This window comes from Oenanthe melanoleuca, chromosome 1, assembly GCF_029582105.1.
Source record: "Oenanthe melanoleuca isolate GR-GAL-2019-014 chromosome 1, OMel1.0, whole genome shotgun sequence".
Taxonomy (NCBI): domain Eukaryota; kingdom Metazoa; phylum Chordata; class Aves; order Passeriformes; family Muscicapidae; genus Oenanthe; species Oenanthe melanoleuca.
The window spans coordinates 73,553,066-73,576,880 of NC_079333.1; the positions used below are offsets into that span (position 1 = coordinate 73,553,066).

The window sequence follows — 23,815 nt, forward strand, 5'->3', positions numbered from 1 at the left end:
TCACCAGCAACCTGCAGCAGGGGCAGACTAATTGACATTCTGCCTTTTTTATATTTTTTTTCATTCCCATAGGCCATCTACTTCCCTCTTAATTGCACAAGTAGCTTTCCTCAGTAACTGCATTGATCCCACATTAAAAACCCTTTCCACAGATGAGGCATTAGAGCTGCCCCTGCACAATCAGACAGAGAAAAACCTTCACCCTGCCAAGCATTCTGTTAAATGGGCAGATGGCAAAGCAGGTTTAGACAGAGCTCTGAACAAGGCAGCTCTGCCTTGGAGTGTGCAAACTAATGCAAAGATGGGGTTTACAATCTAGCTTGAACTTTCTGCAACTAAAATTTAGCATCACAGTACCAGACATAAAATTACATTTTTTTACAAGCAGCAATTACTTTATAAATTATACTTTCTCAAGATCAGCGATACTAATTTAGAGATAAGGTATATTTAAGATAACTGTAGCAGCAAGACCAGCTTCTATCATCATTGTAGGTAAAATTACAGGACAACCTTTATATATTGTTTTGTATAACTCATGACAATAACCTTCCAAATTCTAATTGTCCCACACAGGACAAATATCTCTATCAGTAACTGCTGTTAATCACTAGTATATTAATATTATTCCTGAGAAACCCAACAGGTGTTTTCTTCATCTAAAAGTGAATCAAATAAATTTGTTTTTCAAGGAATTAGGAAAGCTTTGGTCAGAGAAAGTTACCAAAGTTTTCAGGCTTAGTTCACAGGCTACTCAAAAGCTATTTGAGATTTCCCTCCTATGTACCACACAGTAGTTTTATTGGCAAGAAAAATGTGGGAACACAACAAAGCATAACAGCTGAAGAGGCAAAAAAGCAAAGTCTGGAAAAACCTGCCAAAAATTATGAACAAAATGTAGCTTACTTAAGAAAAATAGCTACCATTTACAATCACATAGGAAGGATTTACTAGAAGTTCATTAGCTGTATGACAACACACTTCAAAGAGCCATGATTATTATGTTGAGTTTGACATCTTTCTCCTCAGCTGAGATGGAGAAGGGCTGTTCAGTTCACTCCATACTGTACTCTGACATATTTTGAGAGCTTGTCACCTGAACCCCAGCTACTGCCTCAACTTCTCCTGTCATTCATGAACATGAGCTATCACAAAGCCAAGAACTAATGTCAGTGCCCATCAGAACAAGCTCAAGTTTATGTTCATGCACCCATCTGTAGCTGAAATGGTTGGACAATTTAGCTCAGAAAAGCATAAAGCAAACACAACCAAAGAAAATATTACATTTTCTCTAATGTACTAATTACACAAAATATTTTGGTTGCAAGTTTGTATTTGAGTGTTCAGACTGCTGCAATGAATCCCAAGCTAATGAAATTATGTATTTCACACTTCCCTAACACCTTGTCCACCCAACTATTTGAAGCATTTCCTACATACGACGCTGCAGAATTACCCCTTCACAAAACTTCAGGTTGAGCAGTCCCACTCTAACAGATTGTCATAACCAGTTCTGATTCCAAATGAATTACAGTAACTTCACCTCTTCCAACTCTTCACTAAGACAATAACTGTCCACTGCAAATTTTCTTCCTTAAGCAGAGGTGGAGATAACAGGATACCAAGAGCCTTTCAAACCTTACTGGTTTATAAATGAAGTACAAGGTACCACATCAGTCAGAAAACAAAACAAACAAAACAAAACACCTTTTGCTCACTTTCTCTCACTTTCAGCGTAACAGGTCTCTCTCTACCCATCCAAGCAAGCAAGATGCCCACATGCCAACCACTGAGCTTGAGCCCTGATGCAATTACACTCTTTCCTAAGTTAAAGCAAAGTTTAGAGATCACTGAGCAATGGGGCCCAGTCACTCCATTTGGTCAAGTTTGCCTTTTTCATATTACCACTCCCTCTCAAGAGTCTCTGTCCTGAGAAATTATGCAAAAATTATAACAAAAATAAATACCGCAAATTAAACTGTGCCTAAAAAACGACCAACAGAGAAGGACCCTTTGATTTGGGTATACAATCAGTTTCTGCAGCTAGCTTGAAAGGTCTGGCTTCAGAATTGGCTTAAACACCTGCGTGGTCAATATTGTCAGAAAGCTCACAATCCAGGACACCTACTATCTGAACTAGCAAGTGGATAGGTCACAGCCCAAATTTCACAGCCTGGTAGCAAGAGAAAGCCATCATCTCAGATGGGTAATGGATTTTTACATGGTGCTGCACATGATCAGCACTCTCATCCATGTCTCACTGGTGCTGAAGAGCTATGTCCATCCTCCTGTTAATTCTCTTGGGAAGGTGACAGGTGAAGACTGGAAGAAAGCTAATTTTGACTTCTCTCATTTTTCCAGCAAAAACAAAGGAAAAGGATTACTTTTAAAGCCAATGTAACTAAAAACATTTCATGGGCATGAAAAAAACCCCACACATACACCCTTGTTTACCACAGCTAATTCAAAATTCGAAGTTGCATATACTGCAGCTTTAAAAATCATTCAATTAGTTGCAAACGCCTCTCTCTGCCCTGCAGCCACAAAAATGGTTCACCACAACTATAACATTTATTAAAAGAAATCTTAAAAGCATATATACTTTGCTTTCTATTTTTTTTTTTAATGCTGGAAATACAAGATTAAAAAAAAAAAAAAGAAGAATTCTCCCTTATGGAAAGCTTTTCAAGAATCTGAAGCTCATTAGCTGAGGTCTTTGAATACAGACCTCTCCTATTTAATCAGAAAGGATATTTGATTTGCAGAAATATTATTTATGTAAAAACTTATTATGAATTTTTTTCTTCAGGTTTCTCCTACATGTTACTCATTTTTATTCTTAGTCATGTGTCAGATTAAAAAGGAAGAGGATGTTTTATCAGTTTGGACCAGATATGAAAAAAGAAAACAATAAACAACACACTGATACTGGCATTTAGCCAGACATAAAACAGTGCAAGGAAGCAGATTCTCTCAGGCTCTTCTACAAAGAAAAAAAAATCTGCTCTGTTACTTCATGTAATATAAAAGAAAATATGATGGGTAGTTACACGATTGTTAAATACAATTTATGGACCAGCAGACACAGATAAAACTCAGCCCAGTTAAAACTGCAACATCAAGTTTATAGGCACTAAAAGTCAGTCTTTCCCATAAGGCTTAACTTTTCCTATTAATCTGCAGCCAACAACATTTTTATTTCTGTAATCTAGGAAAATGCTAAGAGCATAGGGGTTCATGGCTAGTCTCAGGCCAGCCAATGCTATATTAGTTGAAAGAGTAAATTTTCTGCTGTACCACTTTGGGTTTTGTCTGAGTATTATAAGCATGGAAACTTTATCAGAAGTAAGAAATGTTTCAAAACAGCAGTCATGACACCCACAGTAAGCATTTTAATCTGTCTGAATACAGCTAATGCATTTTTGACAAACAGTGTCAAAATTTATCAGATAAACATAAATTTTAAGCTAAGAGTTCATTGACTGTTGACATTATATATTGCAGGGAAAAAAACCAAGCCACAGTACATGTTTTTCTTGTATGATTAAATTGAGACAATTGTTATTGTCCAGTTCTCAGAAAACAAAAGATGGTAAGGCTAAGCAGACTGAATATTGTTAGCTTCCTGCTACAAAACATTATTTACCTTATAAAAACATGTTTGGCATATATACCTGAAAATTAATAAGTTCTCATGAGGAGTAAAATGGAGCTATAGGCACTAGCAGGAAGCAGCAACTAAATAGATGAATGGGTGTTATGTATTTCTTAACAGTAGCCTGAGGAAAGCCACTGTGGACACCCAATAAGATTATTTAATACTAAACATGGGTAAAAGCTCCATGTATCTTACTGTCCCACAATAAACGTAAAATAAATTGCCCAGGTTGAGGTTTTAAAAATTAACTCAAAAAATTATTTGTATCCTAGAGCTTACTCTTAACTATTACATTTTATACTGCCAGCAAGTTTCCAAGCAGAAAGATGACCTCCAAAAGATCCAACTCTCCAGAAACATCACTGTTTTGATAAGCAGTTACTACTTGTGACTATCAAAATGCAGCTGGACAGCAGGCAGACTCATCCAGTAACTTCTACAACAGCTAGCACAACAGCAGCCTGTCCCAAGCAGGGTTTTGAGGCACCACCTGGAAAATCTAAATGCTTTTTCCTGCTGCTTGTTAACCTCCAGAGCAAAGTTATGACACAATGTAATTCAAATCACAGGACACAACAGAGCACACATGTTGACACACTGGCACTGAAAGCAGCAGATGACTCTTTCTGTGAACCCACCCACCTGATTAGGAAAAGTTAATTCATGCACAGCACTCCATGGGTGCTTTCAGTCATAAATACCCAGTACCCTCAACACTCCAACAGACTCTCAGTGAACTACATTTTAAAAAATGAAATTAATATGACAAAAATTAAAATGACAAAAAATCTGTTGCTTCCTGACAGCTGATTCTATCTCATCTTTATAAAGAATATTTAAATTGAGTGCTAGACAAATCATATCATATTTGCACAAAAGGGATACATCCACGCTTGGAAGATTTCAGAAAAAAGTCAATAAGTATTATTAGAGTAAATCAGAAGCCTACTGTTCCATATGCTTTTGAGGATTCCTATCTAATGTAATTCCCAGATTTTTAACCCAGCAAACAAGAAATTCTGCTGTTTAGAATTTGTTACAGCAACTAGCAACTTTGTCAGCCTTAGCTATTACTTTACTGCACCCTGCACCAGTGACAGGGTACCTCCCTTCACTGTGCCAGTAAAAATGTAGTGCAATATCACAGCCCAATGAAATAAAAACTGACCCAAATGTCAAGGTCAAATGAAAGATATCACCTTATTTTTTGCTTTGTGCCTGGCAGCACACTTAGTGCAGGTTACTTGCACCACTTAATCTAGTTCCCTCAATAACTAGACAAAGTGATCTATAATTATGCTATATATGCACTTGCAAATATATCTATATATGTATATGTGTGTGTATATATATATAAATATATATATATACAGATTAATACCAAAATAGCAACTGATATAAGTGAAGACATTTTTAATGTGACCTATGCAAAACCTCAATGTTCTTCCCTTTAAATACTGACCTTTGTGTTGAATGCCTGCACTTCAGCCAAAAACGAAAAAACGAGAGCAAACACTGGAGGTATACTATTCCATGAACATTAAACTAAGTAGTATTTGAAAAATTATAAGGAGGTACTTAATAAAAGGTGGTAAGTAAACACAGTAATGTTTCATACTTTTTTCCTCTTAAATAAGTATATGTTGCTGATTAGCTGCAGTACTCCAAGTATCTGCAGGAACACCAATATCCTCTCTGAGTATTCATAGGGGAATAAAAACAATTCTAAATAAAGTTAAACATTCCAAAGGCAGGAAAGCACACACAAGATTAGCTCATATTGTACTGATGAAAATCTGGACCAGGAATCAGAACACACCCATCCAAAAAACCCCCACATTTTACTAACAACTCTCTGAACAGAACAAAACTAAAAAAAGAACTATGACAAGGAAAAGAAAGTTTGTCTTACTAGCACACATGTAAGCTTTCAGTTTACACAGTAACAATTTCCAAAAAGCTAGAGATGAGTATTACTAAATACATATGGCCAAAATGTTTTAGTTCAATTCTTAAATGCATAGTGTGAAGCTCAAGTAATAGGGAGGGGGGGGACACCATAATTTGAGGATCACCCCACTAACCTCAACTACAGGCAGACGTATAAAGACAGGACCATCAGCAGCAGCAATTAAGCATGAAAAAATACTGTTTTAATAAGAACTATCAAAGTACTTCTTTCTACTGATAAGTAAGTACTAGTTTACCAATCCCCCTCTGAAGAGAGTTGGTGGATTCATTACAGCTCACTTACTATGTTCTCTTGCTGTACTATTAAGGTTCCAACAGAACTGTCTAGCAGTTTCAGACAAAATAGTTCCTATTGGATTATTTTCCCCACATACAGAAAATTTCCCTTTTCCTTCACTGGAAACTATTTTAAGACTTTAAATTCCTAAATAATGTGCACTGAAAGAATTGAAAATTAAGTCCTTTAACAGATAGATAGATACTTTAACAGAAGTAGTCATTAATTATTTAGATAGTTCTTTGATCATTTAAGTAAAATTTAACTGTTACACACACATTTTAGGAAGTTCAAAGATACATTAATTGGAAGATATGCTGGGCAATTAAAAAACAGAGGTGCTAGAGTTTTAAAGCATATGTAATTTTCATGCTAGGTTCAAAGAGCTGCATAAATATGCTAGACAGAAGAGACCAAAAAGCAGCTAGTCTGAAAGCCAAATTCCAAAGTCACACTCAAAGGAAACTAAAGATCTGGCAAACTAGAACAGCAAAAATCAATTAAAAAGGCAGACAACACACAGAGAATCAAACCTAAACCTTAAATGCAAATTATTCACAAGTAAGAATGCTGGAACTTCCCATCAGCATCAGATTAAAAAGTTTTTCATTGACAGAGAGAACTGAAATTATGGAAGGGGAGAGGCAGCTTGTTTAAAGAATTCTTACCAGCACAGCCACAGGACTCTCTGCTTGCACTTCACAAGGACCTGCATCCTTGCCTTTCTGCGAAGATTCTATAGCAAGCTCTTTCTTAGGACTTCTGATTGTTCTTGCCTGCATTCTTTCATTGAAGATACAGACAGCAGCAAAACTGTATGTTTTTTGGCATCAAAGTCATCGACACGCCACTGATCCAGTGAAAACAAAAGCTTTTCTCCTGGCACAAGCAGCACAAACTAGTCTAACTTCTCAGCTGCAGTTTGCTAAATCTGTTATGGTGGGAATGCATGACAGACAAAGGCCAGCCCCTAAGCATGCTGTATTCCTCTGGGGAAAGAAAAAAAAAGAAAAAAGGTGGATCCATTTTAACGCCTTAAGGTTATGAGCCAAACACAAAAGAGAATGTGCATATCTAAAATTACTATGTAAAACAGGCTGAGTCTTTTACAGTATGCAAAAAATCAGGGCTTTAATAATTCAAAAATAATTTTAGTGTAAGAATTAGTCACTTATTGACAGCTGTGTCTTTTTAGAAGTATAAAACCCTAAGCATTGTGCTTTTAAAATTTTTTGCACTAATGTCACTTACTCAGGTGCTATCAACAGTCCACCACTAACCAAGGACCTTCTCCATGATCAATGCCCTGAACAGACACATTGCTTTTTTTGGGGGGTAGAGTGGGCATGACCTTTTTTATCCTAGTGATAAATCCATTTAAAGTTTCACTTAATACCAAATTGCTGTCACAGTAAAAATCTTACTCACCCTACAAAGATGCTAACTCAAAATGAAATGCAAAAAAATTAACTCTTCAACTACCAGTATCCCTCTGCCTCATTCCTCTCTTCAGCCAGTCAGCTGAACACATTATTTGTGCTCATTCCTCACTCCTCGTAACTTTTCAACACTGTAGGTGCCCATGACTGATCAGCACCCAAAACCACAGAGAAGACAACGCAACAAAACCTTCACAAGTTTTGAGAGCAGACACTTGGGAGAAGCTTCTGCAGGCACGAAGACCAGGCAGCCATCACTCCTTGCCCCTGGCCAGTAAAACCCTGCAGGGTGTCACCCTTGCCTTGTGAACAGCTTGCAGAAGTGTCTCTTGGCCTCAAGATACCCAGGCTACAGCAGCGCTCAGTGGTTGCTCTCTTCATGCCAGTCCTTAATTACAACATACACTCAAGTTTGCTTTTTTAACCCTATCTACTCTCTTACCATACCACTACTTACAGAACTGTTCAGCACACACACACAGTGGCAAAATAAGAAGGAGCAATTTTATGGGAATCATTTCTTGCAATTGCAAAGCAATTTTGTATGCAACCTAGCTGACATTCTAGGAAATTTTTAAGTTTTGACTACTCTAGCTTACCCACAGTAATTTTAGCTAAATTCCTCCTGGGGGAAAGAAAAAAAAGTGAACTGTGATGAGCAGTTTTCTCCAGGTTTTGAGAGGAATATTTTAGTTTTCCCTTTGTTTCTTTTCAACACTAATGAGTTGCAACCTCCAAGTTCACAAACCTCAGTAGCTGTATTTTCAAGCAAAAATACATCTGAGAGAAAATTCAGCTCCCCAGAGAAACACATCCTTATTTTAGACTCTCTGTCTACTAAGGAACCAGACAGCTGTGGAAACTAAGCCACCACCTTCATTCAGTTCTCAGTTCTCTTGGGACAGAGTTAGCTATCTCACTTCAATATAACTCACATCCTAAATTTAACTTGACATAAACTTTTATCTATTCTCTAATAGAAGAGAAAGTCACCTTAAACTGCAGAAAGCAGATGAAATTGTGGAGAAGCACAAATATCCTCCTTTATTGCTAGTTTTTTTAAGAATGCACAACTTAAGGCAGAGGTTTCTTATTCTTCAGACCTAAGAGGTTGATATCCCTTTCTCTTCCCCTTCTCTCCACTCTCACACTTGTGTAAGAAACTCCTATTTCAGCCTGCACTCATGAAATTGAACTCTGAATTCAATTCAGAATTGAAACTCTGAACAAGAGTTTGCCCTTCCCATCCACAATGCAAGTACGTTTCTAAAGAGTAGACTGAAAGAAATAATAACATTTTAGCCCAGACAATAAGGATTTATGTTTCTGACTTTTTCTCTAGGAAATACATGTTCAGTCCATGTACTTTTTAAACTGCCTCTCTCATACTCAGAAACCAAACTCCAGAAAACATAATGAAGCTTTACGAAGCTTCATTAAGAGTTAAGAAGGAAACCAGCAGTTTAGTCAAATTTACAAAACAGATCTTCCTGTGTAAAGCAAGGTAGACAATAGTTCAAGAACATTTAGTTACACTTTTTATTTTGCACCAGCCCCCTTTGTTTTCAGAGAACGGAAGCACAGAACAGCTTAGACTAAATTACACCATTACTTGAGGATGCAGCTGCCAAACAGGAATTTGTTTCATTGAGATGATCTGCAATTACACTTAACTGCAACCAGAAATGCACAACCTTTTATGTAAAAGGCATTTGTGAACACTCACACTAATAAAAACTTTAAAATTATATACATTGTAAATAGCATTTCTTCTGCTTAATTTAACAAAGGATTCTTCTTCTAAATGGCAACATAATCTTACCCTAGTCAGGTACTTCTCCTGAATGCATCTGGATTACTTTAATTCTGTATAAATGTGATTTTCTTTCCCTGCCATTCTTTCTATTCTTCTCAAAATGTGATGAGGGACAAAAAGAAAGCCAAAAGGTTAACATTTTTACAACACCTGTTTAAAGATATAGAAGTTATTTTTCCTTATGAATGACTAATACGAATTACATTTCACTCACAGATATACTGTTAGAAGAGTTTCTTTCACTTAACAAAAACAGAAGTGTGAGGAAGTACCTCTGGAACTGGAAATAGACCTTAACTGCCAAATTGATGCATACTTTGAATATTTATTTTCTGCTGAGGACTTAGTGATTACCTCAAGAATTTAATTTATTTAAAAATACTTAGGGGGGAAAAACAAACAAACAAACAAAAACAAAAAAAAAACACAGCAAAAATATCAAAGCAAACCAAACAAATAAAATCCCAAGAGACATTGTTTATCCAGGCATCACACAGTCAAAATATTTAACCTACTTTAATAGTGTATTGAAATAAATTACCAATAACATATTAAAATTCAAAAAGAAAGATGAAAAACAGAACTTTAAGACATAATGAAACTTTTATCATCTTAAAGGAGGTAGTTTTATCATCATAAGGAGGTGTTTTAACCTCCTTTATTGCAATTGAAAAAAAAAAAAAACAGTTACAAAAAAGTACTCAATTTGTTGCATCAGTTGGTTAGTTAATATAATGACCAACAAAAAATCCAGAAATTATGCACACACAAAAAATGTCACTGTACAAAAACAGACTGCATTTCCAACATGGCTCTCAAAACTGTGGGAAATGACTAGCTAGAGACCTATCTGCAAAATAACTCACATTATTATGGAAACAATGCAATTAATCTTTTTTCAAACACCGTGGCTTAAATGACTTCATGTGATACTTTTAGCAACAGTAGTTTTCACATCACTTCCAACAGCCAAATATTTGGCTCCCTTCTTGCATCACATACTTCTAAGGAACAGCCTAAGTAATTACAATATTACATAGGTAACACAGTTCTCAGTATTTCTGGCATACCCCAGTGATTCATCCAGCCAATTTGCTGCCCAAAACACAAGCTCCTCACGTACACTCTCCTATTCCTTCAAATCACTTTTCACTACAAGAACTTACTTAGCTAATGCACAACATCACAATAAAAAGTGAGTGATGGTAAAGGAACAGACAGCATATGAGAATTTCCTTTTAACTTTAATGGAAAAAAAGATGATTGCCTAGCCTCCCTGTAGGAACAACCTAAAATCTGAGTAGTTTGGTTTAATGGCCCTTCCTTTGCTTCAAGTCCTACTTAAAGTCTGCGTCAAGATCACTAAACCTACTAGCTATAATTAAAGCCATCAAACTTCCTCTGTAAGCTGTCCCAGGGACAGAACTGTCCTTAACCTGTAGCAACTGGGAGGAGTAGGAGAATAAATAATATTGCTGTAGACTAACATGTCCTTATGGGAAAACAGAAGGATTTGATATTATTTGCTAAAACCCTAGACCTGTTCTCTGCTCCGTGGCTACACGCTCTACTTTGTGGCTCTAAATTCCCTGGCAACTCAGAATCTTCGGAAAAATAATTCAAAAATGAGAGTGATGGATAACTGGAGGGGGGGTTTGATGCTTTGTTTTGTTAGGGCTTTGGGGGTTGGGGTTTTTTTGGTTGGTTGGTTTTTTGATTTGGGCTGGATTTTTAAGGCAGTGGCTCATCTGAAAATATGGACCCACTTTAGAAGAGTGACAAGGACCATTAAAAGCCAGCATGCCTTGCTCTCATCTGTATTAGTACAAGCTATTCCACACTGCCCTCCCACACTTGGCAGCCTGCCTTGCAGCTGTATTCAAGGCTAACATTTCACAAGTCAGTGGAAGATTCAGTGTTGCAGCTATACATATCTTAACACTGCCAAGTTTCACAAGTGACCAAGAGATAAGCGCTTCCCTGGAAGAACATACTCACAAGTTCAAGAAAAAGCCTGATAGCAGATGGAATGCAGTATGCAACTCACCTGGCAATTCCCTGCCATCCACACTACAGTCAGAGGAAACAGAAAAAGTCATACAAAACTCAGGAAGACTCCTTCTATGGCAAACACTGCAAATGTGTAATTTGCAGTCCCACCAGTAAAGAGAACATTCTCAACTGGAAACAGGGATGAGAAAAGAAAATGCGCAAAACACAGGTATGAGTGTGCTACACATAATGCAACTTTTCATGTTCACTTTCTTTAGCAAAGCAAGAAATAAGCCTATTTTGTAACAGGGAGAACAATAACCCCTCTTTGTAGAGGTATCTCTAAATCAGTGAGAATGATACAATCTTAAATTTTGCATTGCAGGTAAAGTTACTCTCAAAACACTAATTTCAGGGAGAGAAGTAGTCTGGATAGGACAGAGATGCTGAGATACTACACAGAAAAGATCTCAATCATGAGTAGATTGCATCAATGAGAAAAGGTAACATCCTGTACAATTCTGTACTACCACTCGAGAAGCTGGAATAAAAAACTCCTTTCTTTTAGTATCACTATAAAGTTAAATGATTCTTCCAGTGAATGTCTCTATTGGATCCACAGTGATTCTGCACAAGGCATTTTTAAAAGCTTTATTTCACAGAATAAGAATTTGGCTAAAGTTGTCAACACAAACATGGCATATCTCATTATACAGTAGCTTAGTTTGGACACTCTTACACTATGACAAATAAAAACCAAAACAAGTGTAAAATCACAGCAGAGCTAAACAAAATACAGGTTAACTTTTGTCCATGTCACATATCTGCATACCATTATCTATGAAGTATCAACTTGTGATGCAATTAATTTCATACCATCTTAGTAGGAATCTGTTTTTGGGCAAAACCAGACTTCCTTAAGTTCCCAGGGGGAAAAAATTAAAGAAAACAAGACAGTAGAGTTTAGTAAAAGAGATTTCAAGATTAAAACTGCCCTTCTGAATAAACTATGGTTCTGATTATGTCCTTACAGACAGGACATACACAAGCAGACTGACTGTGAGAACAGTATTGGATTAAAGATGGCTTCTTCCTAATTGGACAGGACCTATGACTATCAGAAACTAACAGGACAGAACACACAAAAAGTGGATCACATCCCCATCTCTCAAATGCAAGAAGTTCTGTGCCAAGCAAGCCAGGGGAGGACGTGTCTTCCCACTGTGTAGCACCAATATTACATGACTCTTTCCAAAACAATTTGCTCCTAGAGGAGAATGTTAATTCACCTCTCTCCTCGGGCTGAAGGAAGAGCACACTTTTGTTTGCCCCTCAACCAAAATACAGAAGTGTCTGGACTTCACACTGGAGAGTTTTAAGAACATTTCAAGAGTTAGCAGGTGGCTCCCAGCTTTGGGTCTTTAGCACAAGAGCCACCATTTCAGTGGGTCCAGAGGAGGGCCACAGTGCTGAAACACCTCTGACAGGCTTAGAGAGCTGGGATTGTTCAGCCTGGAGAAGAGAAGGCTCAGGGGAGATCCTGGAGCAGCCTTCCAGTACCTGAAGGGGGCTGATGATAGAGTTGGAGATCAACTTTTTGCAAGAGCCTGCAGTGATAGGACAAGGGGAAATGTGTTTTAAACTGAAGGAGGGTTGGTTTAAATGAGATATTAGCAAGAAATTCATTAGTGCAAAGGTGGTGAGGCACTGGCACAGGTTCCCCAGACAAGTCTGGATGCTCCATGCCTGCAGGTGTGCAAGGCCAGGTTGGATGGGGCTCTGAACAGCCTGCTAGTGGAAGGTGTCCCTTCCAAACCAAACAACTCCATGACTCTATGACTTCTTTAATTGCATTTAATTAGAATAGGGTACCTACATCTATATATAGATCAATCAAATGAGCACTTCAGGCTGTTCCTAAAGCCAGTAGATAAAAGTATTAAACAAGAGGAGTAAAGATGTGAACTCCTTTCCATATGCTTATTAAGTCCAGCTTCTGGTCTTAAAAGCCCCAACTGTGCAGCTTCTCCACCACAGAAGTCTTCTCACTCCTTAAACCCATAAAAATCTTCACAGGGGACTTTCAGGAGGTTTTTTTAACAGAGTTTTTAGGGTGGTTTGGGGTTTTTTTTTGAGGCAGTTGGGGGTTTTTTGTTTGGTTGGTGCTTGTTTGTTTGATGGGGTTATGTTGTTCCTTGGGTTTTTTTTAGCTCCAAACATTTTGACTTCACTGAGCACAAGATACCCTTTTGCTACATTCAAAGGGAACATGTTTTCCACCTGGATGTAAACTGGTACCATATTTTTGTGTTGGATATGTTTCTGTGCTAGTGTGCTGTGCATATATCGTCATGGATGAACAATGGTTTATGCATGTAGACTTGACCAACTATCCTGATCTTATCCCCAGATAAGATCCTAAAAGATTTTTTTTTCCTGAAGATAAAATTCTTAATCTTATCTTGTGTGTGCAAGTGCACTGAGTGCTTGCCAATCTGTTTCTGGTAGTCCTCTCATGCATCTTTCAAAGACGTGTATTTGATGTAGGTACCACGTGGTTGGTGAAAATGTGCTGTAATTTCCCCTGCTGAGAGGGCAGAGGGATATGAGGAGATGGACATTTGAGCATTCTTCCCAAAGGAATCTAATGAAAGGTCAAAACAAAAGAAGTCTACAGAAACCATCAGGAGATTTAGACAAAACTGCATGTCAGCACGTCAGATGCCAGGTTTTTATTCAGCCAGAGCAGCAAGATGAAAGGAGATAAAATAAGTGCTCTAATTCAAGTGACCCATGGAAAAACCCCATGCCACAGTTAGATGCTGTACTCATATATATCTGTTTCTTCCTCATTAAGAGGCCTAATGAAGCCTAATGCTCCTGTTGCTGATGAATAAAAGCCACTCGTAATACAGTTACAAGTTGAAGCAAGTTATGAGAGTGTAACAACAGACTAACCCATACAAATTGTCTACACCATTACAGAACTGCTGCATAAGCTCTTTGAGCATATTAAAATAAAACAACTTCCATTACTCAGCACAATTACTTCCTTAGAACTCTCTCCCTTTTTATAATTCTACTTTATTTCTACTAAACTTTTCTACCTCATATAAACAAGTGGATATTAATTTACAAATTCAGACAGCAAGCACACACCTTAATATAAGCTGTTTAGTAAATGAAGGCTTTAAGGTTAATTTAAAACACAACACAAATTAAGGAGAATATTTTTTATTCTAAATTATACATATAAAATTTATTTTGAAATCAAAATATCTGCAACTTGAATGTCTTCTGTGGAATTATTTCCAGAATGATGTAGCTCGCTGCTGTCATTAGTCAATCTTCCCACATGCCCAGACTTTGATGTATCTTAAAGATGCCAGAGTTTATTAATAAACCAAATGACTCATGAGCAGCACAGGAAAAGCAGTCACCAAAAAACTCAGGAACACCTAATGATGACGCTGCTGTCAAGTCAACTGGTGATACAGACTACGACACTGCAGCTACGAAAACGTAGCAGGTTCTGTTTCCAGCCAAAACCTAAATCTACCCCATTAAAACTGTTCAGGTACTATTTCAAAATGTTCCACATTTCTTCTCAGAAACTGTGTAAGCACAATTTAAGTAACAGCTGTCACAGTACCTTAAGTACATTTACCAAACTACAAGGTTCTAAAGCTTCATGAGAGAAATGGCAGAGCTGAATAGGCCATTAGAAGCAAATTGAGCAGAAAGCATTTCAAGCATGGAAAAAATGGAGTAGTTTTCTGCAATTTTCAGACAAATATATATTAAAAAAAAAGTTAATGCCCTTCAGCCCAGTCTCTCACTTCAGAATTTTTCTTCCACAGATGCTTGTAACCCAATCACTCCAGCTTCTTCCACCACTGAATATTCCCAGGGGCTTGTTAGTAAGCCTCAAACTTTTTAAATTTTGCTAGTTCTATTATCACCACACTATTCACCTTTGCTCATTTTCCACCTTTGTCAGCAACTCAAAACAGCTGTTTAGGACTTATCTTGTACATTAACATTTGACTCTGAGATAATGTTTGCTATACAGTGATTAAAAAAAAAAAAAAAGAGAAGAATTTTAAAATAAAAATAAATAACATGCAATATCATTCTGAAAATTATAAAAAAATCACAGGAAAATTAAGATATATTAAGTAAACTAGATAAGCATCCAAGCTAGTATTATGAAACTATATCCTTCAACTTACTACAAAATTAAGCACATTAAAATGTTTTCTTAACACTTGCCAAAAATAAATATGCTCAAGATAGGCATTTGGGGGAAATATAATTTCATTAATTTTGATGCAACTTTTAACAGCATCTCAAACTAAATTTATCTCTTATTAAAATAAAGATCCTTATACATGTGGACCTAAAGACACCACGAGATCCTGTGTTCTAGCAATACAAAGTGATAGTTTAGAAATGCTCCTGAAGCTAAGATACAGCATTTTCATTGTAAGTGTGAATGACATGAGATGGACAGAAATAAACTGTACTCCTGAGAAGACATTCTCACATGGGCTTTATTTTATCTTTCCTTCAAGCAATTAAAAGAGCAGGCCCTCTTAAGATAAAACTGTAATTGGATTTAACTAGACTTTAGATTTAACCTCCTGACATCTAGGTTAAAGGGTAAATAAGAAAAGCATATGCTAAATCAACTACTTCTGCCTTCTTACTTTCTTCTCAGAGGAGGTGATTTTTTTCCTTCAAGGGAAGCTACTTCCTGAGAGTTTCCTATTCACTGGAAATTTCCAGGTTTTCAATACTGGTTTTACAAGAGGATCAATGTGTTTTTAAATGAAAGGACTCCCTGAAATTCACTGGTGTTTTGACAATAGCTCTGTATCAGGAGATATTTGATCCAAAGTGGCTAAACAGACCTGACAGGAGGTACAGCCCAACAGGCTGAGCTAAAACACCACAGCTCAGGTATGTGTTACAGCACAGACAAAGAGGTGAAACCACACACCCACCTGCATCTGCTGCAACAATCACCAAAATAAAAAACAACACAAGCAAGTGACACTGCTTTTGCTGTCACTCTTTTGGTCTGGGCCGTACAGGTTCTCTGCAAAGATGAGATTCCTGGAGCTTTCCCCTCCAGGCACAGCTTCCCAATGAGGAACAACATAATTTCTCCCCCTGAAAGCCACCACTTTTGAAGAGAAACAGCTAGACAAGCTAGCTTTCATAGCAAAGAGTACAGATATCATGTAATTTAAGAGATATATGTCTTATATACTTCAACGAGTTCCATAAAATCACTTGTCACTGTTGCCAGGATTGCAGTATATTTCCCCTTCTTCCAATTCTTCAGATAATCCCATTTCCCAATCTTCATGGCTAAGTCTGTAGCATGCTCCTCAGTCTCAGGTCAGACAACACCTAAGAAGGCAATAGCCTGTGCCAGCTCTGATTATCAAGAACATGACCTTTAAACAAATACCTGGATTTTTCTTGTAAAACCCTGACTTTTATTCTCACGGATTACACTGGTCCAGTACAGTGAACAGGAAGTCATTCTGACCTCTCGATTCCGCACACTTCTCCGTACCAAACTTCAGGTATTTTTCCTGGAAAAATATCTTATCTTAATCCACTACTTCCAGTTAAACCAAGCTAACAAAGCTATATAGGAATTTTTTTTTTTAAATTATATTTTTAGAAGCATCTAGTCATTTTGGAGTTGGAAAAAATCCAACCCCCTAAGAGACAGATGTGGAACTTCAGTTGCAAATGGCAGATTAAGCACATTTTGTGCTTAATCTTGCCAGTCTGTACCAATTCTGTAGGACTAAATTAAAGAAAAATTGTTGCTGGAACAGTACCACATGAAACAAAGAAGCAATATATATAAAAAAATGTCACTGCATACTCCAAGTCATAGGAAGTCATATTCCATTAAAAAAAAAATAAGTATTTCTTCACTCACTCACCCAACTATATGTAGAATTCCAGGCCAGTAAGAGTGTTAGGTCTTAAATTCAATGGGTTACTCAAGTTATTGAAAGTATTCATTACACAGAATTTAACAAATTTCTAACAATATTCTGTATGAGGCTAACTTAAAAATGGCTAACAGTGTAAAAAGGCTTATAATACCCAGAGGAAGCCATTTTATTTGTAATATTAAACCATATTAAGCAAATGAAATGCTACCATGAAGGGTAATATACATACTATAAATTATTTTCAGTAGCTGAAGACAGTTCAGATTATTCTATGTTCTCTCCTAGAAGCTTGTGTGTATAGAAATGTATAGAAATATACATTCCATGTACAGATAAATACAATATAAATTCCATGTATAGAAATATACATATATGTGTGCATACATATACACACATGCATACAGACAGATTCACACATATGTGCAACCACACACCTTTTTTTCCTTTAAAGGTCATTTCTGCAAAAAAGGACATGAACAGCACAAATGCAACAAAAGCTTTATGAAATTTCTAGAGACTTTCCATAGCTGCAATTGCACAGCATGGGTATGCCAGCAAGATAACAAGCTCATGTCCAGCTATTTCAGTGTACCACACCCCTCTCATCCCAACTACTGAGCCAGTGACAAAGCAATTAGCAGTAGACTCAAATTGGCTTGAATTAATATTTAAATCCTTAACTAGCACAATTGTGAAGCAAGCTATGCACATTAGTTAGCTCTTGCAATTCCACCCCCTCAAGCCTAAAAGTAATACACCTGACGCACAAACACGTCATTAACCTGGGGGGTACAAAGACCACATCTCACTTTAAAGCCTGGTTTCTTTACATCAGGAAACACCTAAAAAGCCTTTGAGAGCAAAGTAGGTTCAGGAAACAGTTACTGCCCTCCTTAACAATTTTTTTTTCCTTCTAGAATGCTCCTGTATCCCTTTCAGTAAGTTAAACAGAAATAGAACAGTTAAATGATTTCAGAGAAAAAAATACACTCAAATCCATAAGAAAAAAATAAACCTTAAATGCTGGGTTACTGTTTCCTCAACAATGCCTTCCTTAGTTTTTTCAAATAACATAACGATCAGTTGTTCCTCAGTCCAAGTGCTAAATACATTCCAAGAGTATGTTTAGAAAGATTTAACAGCAGACAATGTTCCCGAACAATCACAGAGTGGAAACTCTTCAGAGCTATCAATACAAATCCAAATGATATAAGGAATATGAATCTTAAGCTTTAACATTACAGCTGCATGCACACATACATAACATGCCACATGCATGCACTAGCATCTTATGATATCAGGACAAGATACATATCCATGTCTGTACATAGCAGATGTCAAATAAGCATGCTATTCTGGTTTTAGTTTAGCTTTCAATTAGCACATAAAATTATTAATGAAACAAGTTTTTATTTACCAGGAATGAATGAATCAATATTTCTGAATCTTCATCTGGCAAGCTGAATGCTGTGTATTCAAGGGCATTGTTTTCCCCTTGCTGTTTGCATATATAACCACAGTTTCTCTCAAAAACTGTACGAATGCCTTTAAACAGAATCACACTTGTCGTGCAACCCATTCCCAATCTGTTGAATTTTGCATTTCTAGCAGCCCTGATTGCATTTGCAGAATGTCTTCTTCCGTTGCTCGACTCGAGTAATTTTCCTGTGCTTTGCAGAAATAATTCTTTGTACAATCCTCATTATGTCCCACATTTAATATCTTCCTCGACTAGAAACCATCAGCTACTGAAATGCAATCCTATTTGCTTAAGCCAAATAGTGCCAAAAATCCAGCCGCTGAAGACAAAAAATCAGAGGGCGATGGGAAGCAAAGGATACCTCAGCTGTAAAGACAGGAGGCTTTCAGCAGGTGCTGTACTCCACCACAGAGATGAAAAGATATTCCAAGGGGTTATGGAAAGAGCTCTTATATTCAGAGATCCTCAGAATATAATCAAAGATGAAAGGAAACTGCAAAGATACTGCTGCAGTTTCTGCTGCCAGCCACAAAGAATCCTCATCTGCTGCAAAAAAAGCAGTCTCCCAGAATGCACAGCACAGAGTTCGCACTGGCAAACACTTCTTTACTTGACCTATATGTGCTTTTTAATGTCTGAAACAAAAAGCTTCAGTACAGAAAACTGAAAATATAAGGAGGAAATTCTTAAATCACTGCTGCTACGCAAATAACACAGCATGCTACGTACATTTCTTTCAATCAAATCTGTATGTCAGAGCATGCTATTATCAGTTCAGGCAAACCACAAGGGAGCTGAAGACTGTCTTCACTTTTCCCTTTCTTGCATGCAAAGTGTTCTGTCAATTCCCACCTGCCAAAAGCTGAATCTATTAGTTCTTGATTGCAAATAACCAATAGTTATAAAAAGGGGAAAAAAATAAAAGACTATCTAGTTCAGATCAACATCACCTCTAAAACAAAAACATAGAATGAAATTTAAAATACATACATTTCTTGGTTTTATAATGACTCACACCTGTACTGACTGAATTTATCACTACAGGACACTAGTTCACATACTGCACCAGTATCTGTTGTACAAGTACATAAATATCTTTAACTGAGAAGAAATGTTATACTTTTAAAACTACTTTAAAAAGCAAGCAATTTGCAAAAAATAACTGTCCCAATCCACATCCACAAAAGTGCCATATCACCCTGTCAGAAAGTGCTGGAAAGTTTAGTATTTCTGCTAAACTAAAAGCACTGGGATGTATTTACTTATTTACATACCAAATTGTAAAACTGGATAAAAAAGTGATTTTACAAAATCACAAGTGTTGCAGTGGAGTTAAAACAAGCTAAATTAAAAGCATAGAGGGAGGGAATAAACAGATTCAATATGTCAGCCACAAATTTGTCCCCATGCAAATTTCTTATCAAGGAAATATCTGCAAGCTATGATACTTCACAAGAAATATTTCAGATTTAATAGCATTTTTCCCAACATCTGTCTAGCTAAGACATGTCAATGTGCTTCTCATTACATTTCTAACCTCGATAAAACATAATAACATGCAGACACATCAATAAAAAAATCCAAAAACCCAACAATATTTGACAGTGATCCAAGTAGTTCCTGCCAGTCCCACATTCACAAAGGCAGAAGTTAGATCACTTCTCATACTGGGAGAAATACCAATTGTTTTAAGGCAGTTCTGCTAATAATGAATAGTCTTATCATGAAGGAGAACAAAGAAGGTCATGGTGAAGAATTTGGCATAAATTATACTTTGAAGGACAGAGATACTTCAAACATAACCATGAACCTTGTACAGCCATGTCTCCCTACCTGTCCCACCCTCTTTGAAAAGAATAAGTAGGTCAGTGAGGGAAATGCTGTGCTCCATTCACTAAGGCTGTATAAAGACATCATTACAAATATGCAAGGAAAACAGTCATGGGAATTACCACAGAAGGCATTCCCCAAAAATACATTCAAGTTAACTGTTTCTCGTGCAAAGCCCACTTCATTCCCATCTGAAATGTAGGATTAGAGAGACCTGACAAAGTTCAGGTTACAAACATGGTATCAAAAGTTAAGAAATCATTAAAAGGAAGCATTATTTTAGAGGGCTTTCCATGTAATTTCAAAGGTTTCATAATAGCAAATGTCTCTAGCCAAAAAAAAAAAAAAAAAAAAAAAAAAAAAAAAAAAAAAAGTAGCTTACACCTTAACAGAATATGAGAAAAACAGGTCAGTTAACAAGTTATCATGCACTAGACAGTTCCTCCAAATGTCTAGAAAATTACCTTACTTGTAAAATACTAGGTAGGTTATGGAGAAACAGGAAGACAAAATTTAATTTGAAAAGACAAACATCATAGTCTTACTCAGGCTGGAAATGACCCTGGGAGGTGTTCTAATTCAAAATCAATTAAGAGAAAAATTAATTCCAACAGTATCTTGAATAAATTTAGCACCATGTTTCTACAGTATTTTAGAAGCAGCAACTTAAACTGACATGGATGAACACTATGGTACCGCCATGAAAAGCATCCTCATCACAGTCTTCAACTTCCTCATGAGGGGTAGGGCAGGCACTGATCTCTTCCCTGTGGTGACAGTGAAAGGACTGAGGGAATGGCCTGAAGTTGTGTTCAGGGGAGGTTTGGGTTCAATATCAGGAAAAGATTCTTCATCCAGAGGGTGGTTGGGCACTGGAACAGGATCTCCAAGAACGTGGTCACAGCACCAGCCTGGCAGAGCTCAAGAAGCATTTGCTCTCAGGCACATGGTGTGATTTTTGGGAATAGTGCAGTGCAGGGCCAGGAGTTGGCCACAGGGACCACAGGGAGAAGGAGAAATCTGAATAGTATACAATGCAAAGAAGTCTGCCAACAAGCAGACTTCTTATTAATTTGGTGCAAAGTACAAGTTTCCATCTTCATGAAGGAGATTCCTTGAACTGTAATGAGCAACTACACTGCACAAGCAGTGACCATTCAGGCAGCAAGGCGGCACAGTGTGATATTATTCACTTCAGCATCACATCTCAAAGTGAAATGATGTCATGGTTTAGCAAAGGCATTCCTCAATGTAGTGTTCCCACTGAAACACTCCAAACCATGTGCCTCTCATTCACTGCCCCCACTCTTCCACCATGTGGGTGGCTGGAGAAGAGAACTGGAGGCATAAAAGGTGAAGATCACAGGCTGAGATAGGAACAACTTACTGGAAATAGCAATTTAATAAGAAAATACAGTAACAGCAGCAATACTAATAACAGTGTAGAAAAAGAGGTGAACGACTCACACAATTGCTCACCATGTGCCCCTGGTAATACCAGAACCACCATCACACTACCCCCATTCAAGAGACCCCTTCCCCTGTCCCCAGAAAATGGCATCAGGCTCCCAGAGAATAACCTCTGGGAACTAGCTATGCTCCCTCCCGGTTACTACAAATATTAACCCTGTCCTCACCAGGACCAGGACAAATGGGAGGCCGGAAAAATTCTTACAAAGATCTGACAGTACTTTGCCCAAGAGAGCTGAAAGACAGCCCAAGGTGGGTAAAAGCTTTAATCCAATGGCAAAAATACCAAAGCAGAACAAATAAATATATGAATAAGCCCAGACTGTACATATGAGCAGCAAACTACCCACTGCAAAGTGCCTTTAGCTGGGACTGGGTTATGGAAAGGTCTTTTTTCCATAAGGCAGAGAGTGAAGGGGAGCAACATAAGGCTATAGCGAGGAGACAGCACTATTGCCTGTCTTCTACTGGTTTATGAAAAAGGGCCTACACCAGAAAGCAAGCACACTTACCAGCTGTTTGTTTTAGCATACAATGGAAATATTACACCCCTAAGCCAAACCACTCATTTATATGGGAAACAACAAGCTCCTCCCTGCTATATACTATATTCAATCGTTAGTGACTGCACCACGAGGACAAAAAAATTAACTAGCTGTGTTAACTCCAGATTTTTCAGAATCATGTATTTTTGAGACATGCTCTTTTGGAAAAGTAATACAGGAGTTCTAGTTTCCTTCCAAAAAACAAAATTGTTTTAAGGGGCTAACCACTCCCGTGATTACAGTAAATTACTAATAATCACTTTGCACTTGGGAACCAGAGGATTTCAAATCAACATGTTAAGCAATCCTTTGACAACCAAATGACTTCCAAGAAAGCATAATGACACAGGTACAAATTAAATGTGTGTCAGCAATCAAGACAGTTCTAAACAATGTTTAACATATGTGAAGGCTAGGGAATCAACCTGGATTGGAATAAAATCTTCAGCTCATCCTATAAAATTCTCACTATCAAAGTAAGAACTTAGAGACTCCTATACAGAAACTGAACAGTTAAGAAGACAGAGATCAAACTAGGGAGACCTTGCAATTGAGAGGGTTGCTACAAAAGATGCTTCTGTCTTCAGAAAAGCCACTACTAAAGGAAAACACTTCATAAAGATACAACCCCATATCTGCAAGAGAACATACTTCAGGGAGGATTCAAGCACCTAAGCCCTAGCATAAGAGCCACAAAAATATCCTTCATCTATTGAAACATTAGAAGCAGGTACTTGTATTTTGACCTACAAAGTTGTCCATGACATTTAAAATGCCCAAACTAATGCCATCTTGACATGACTGAATGCCTGGTTTCTTAGAGATCTTAACACATCCTGACTGAATTCTGCTTTTCACAAAACATGACAGTATTTGTAGGTGGAGCACTCCCTCTCATCTGGCAGCTGCCTTAGTATTGGCTCAGAACACTAGAGATGGGACCCTAGAGCCTCCTCAGTCCAGAGGTGAAAACCAACATCACTTGGCATTTTTGGAGTGCCTTAACAATCCAATTATAGTATTTCAAAGGCAACATACTTGCTTCTGCTTTGAAAAGCTGTGCTGCAGAAAAGACCTGAAGATCCAACAGCCATGCAAGACTAAAAAGAAGTGTATATAAAACACTTCATGCTTAACAGGAGTGTTCATAGGACCAGAAAGTTCAGATGCTGGTTCCTTTTGCAAAAAACTGTTTCTGCAATGATTGCTGCATGCAGATTTCCTGTGAGTTTTACAAGGTAATTCTCTTCAAGAAGCAATGTTATTTCAGAAAGAAGAAACTATGCTGAAAGTTTCTTTGCGGCCACAACTGTGAGTTTTATTTAGTCTTAAAATTTTAAGCACTTGATTTGT

At 37.3% G+C, this 23,815-nt stretch overlaps 1 protein-coding gene across 6 annotated transcripts in view; it reads right to left on the reverse strand.

Annotated features, from left to right (window-relative positions):
* The window catches only part of DOCK9 (dedicator of cytokinesis 9), a 111,948-nt gene that overhangs the window by 75,233 nt on the left and 12,900 nt on the right, over window positions 1-23,815 (reverse strand). For 2 of the 6 annotated variants that reach the window (XM_056485628.1, XM_056485621.1), the window contains exon 1: window positions 6,575-6,816. The exons of 3 other annotated variants lie outside the window; for them this stretch is intronic. In XM_056485628.1, coding sequence (XP_056341603.1) covers window positions 6,575-6,688 — 114 coding nt within the window. In that variant the 5' untranslated portion in view covers window positions 6,689-6,816. Of the gene's footprint in view, window positions 1-6,574; window positions 6,848-23,815 lie in introns of those variants that run through there. One more of the 6 variants, XM_056485605.1, reaches the window with a different exon arrangement.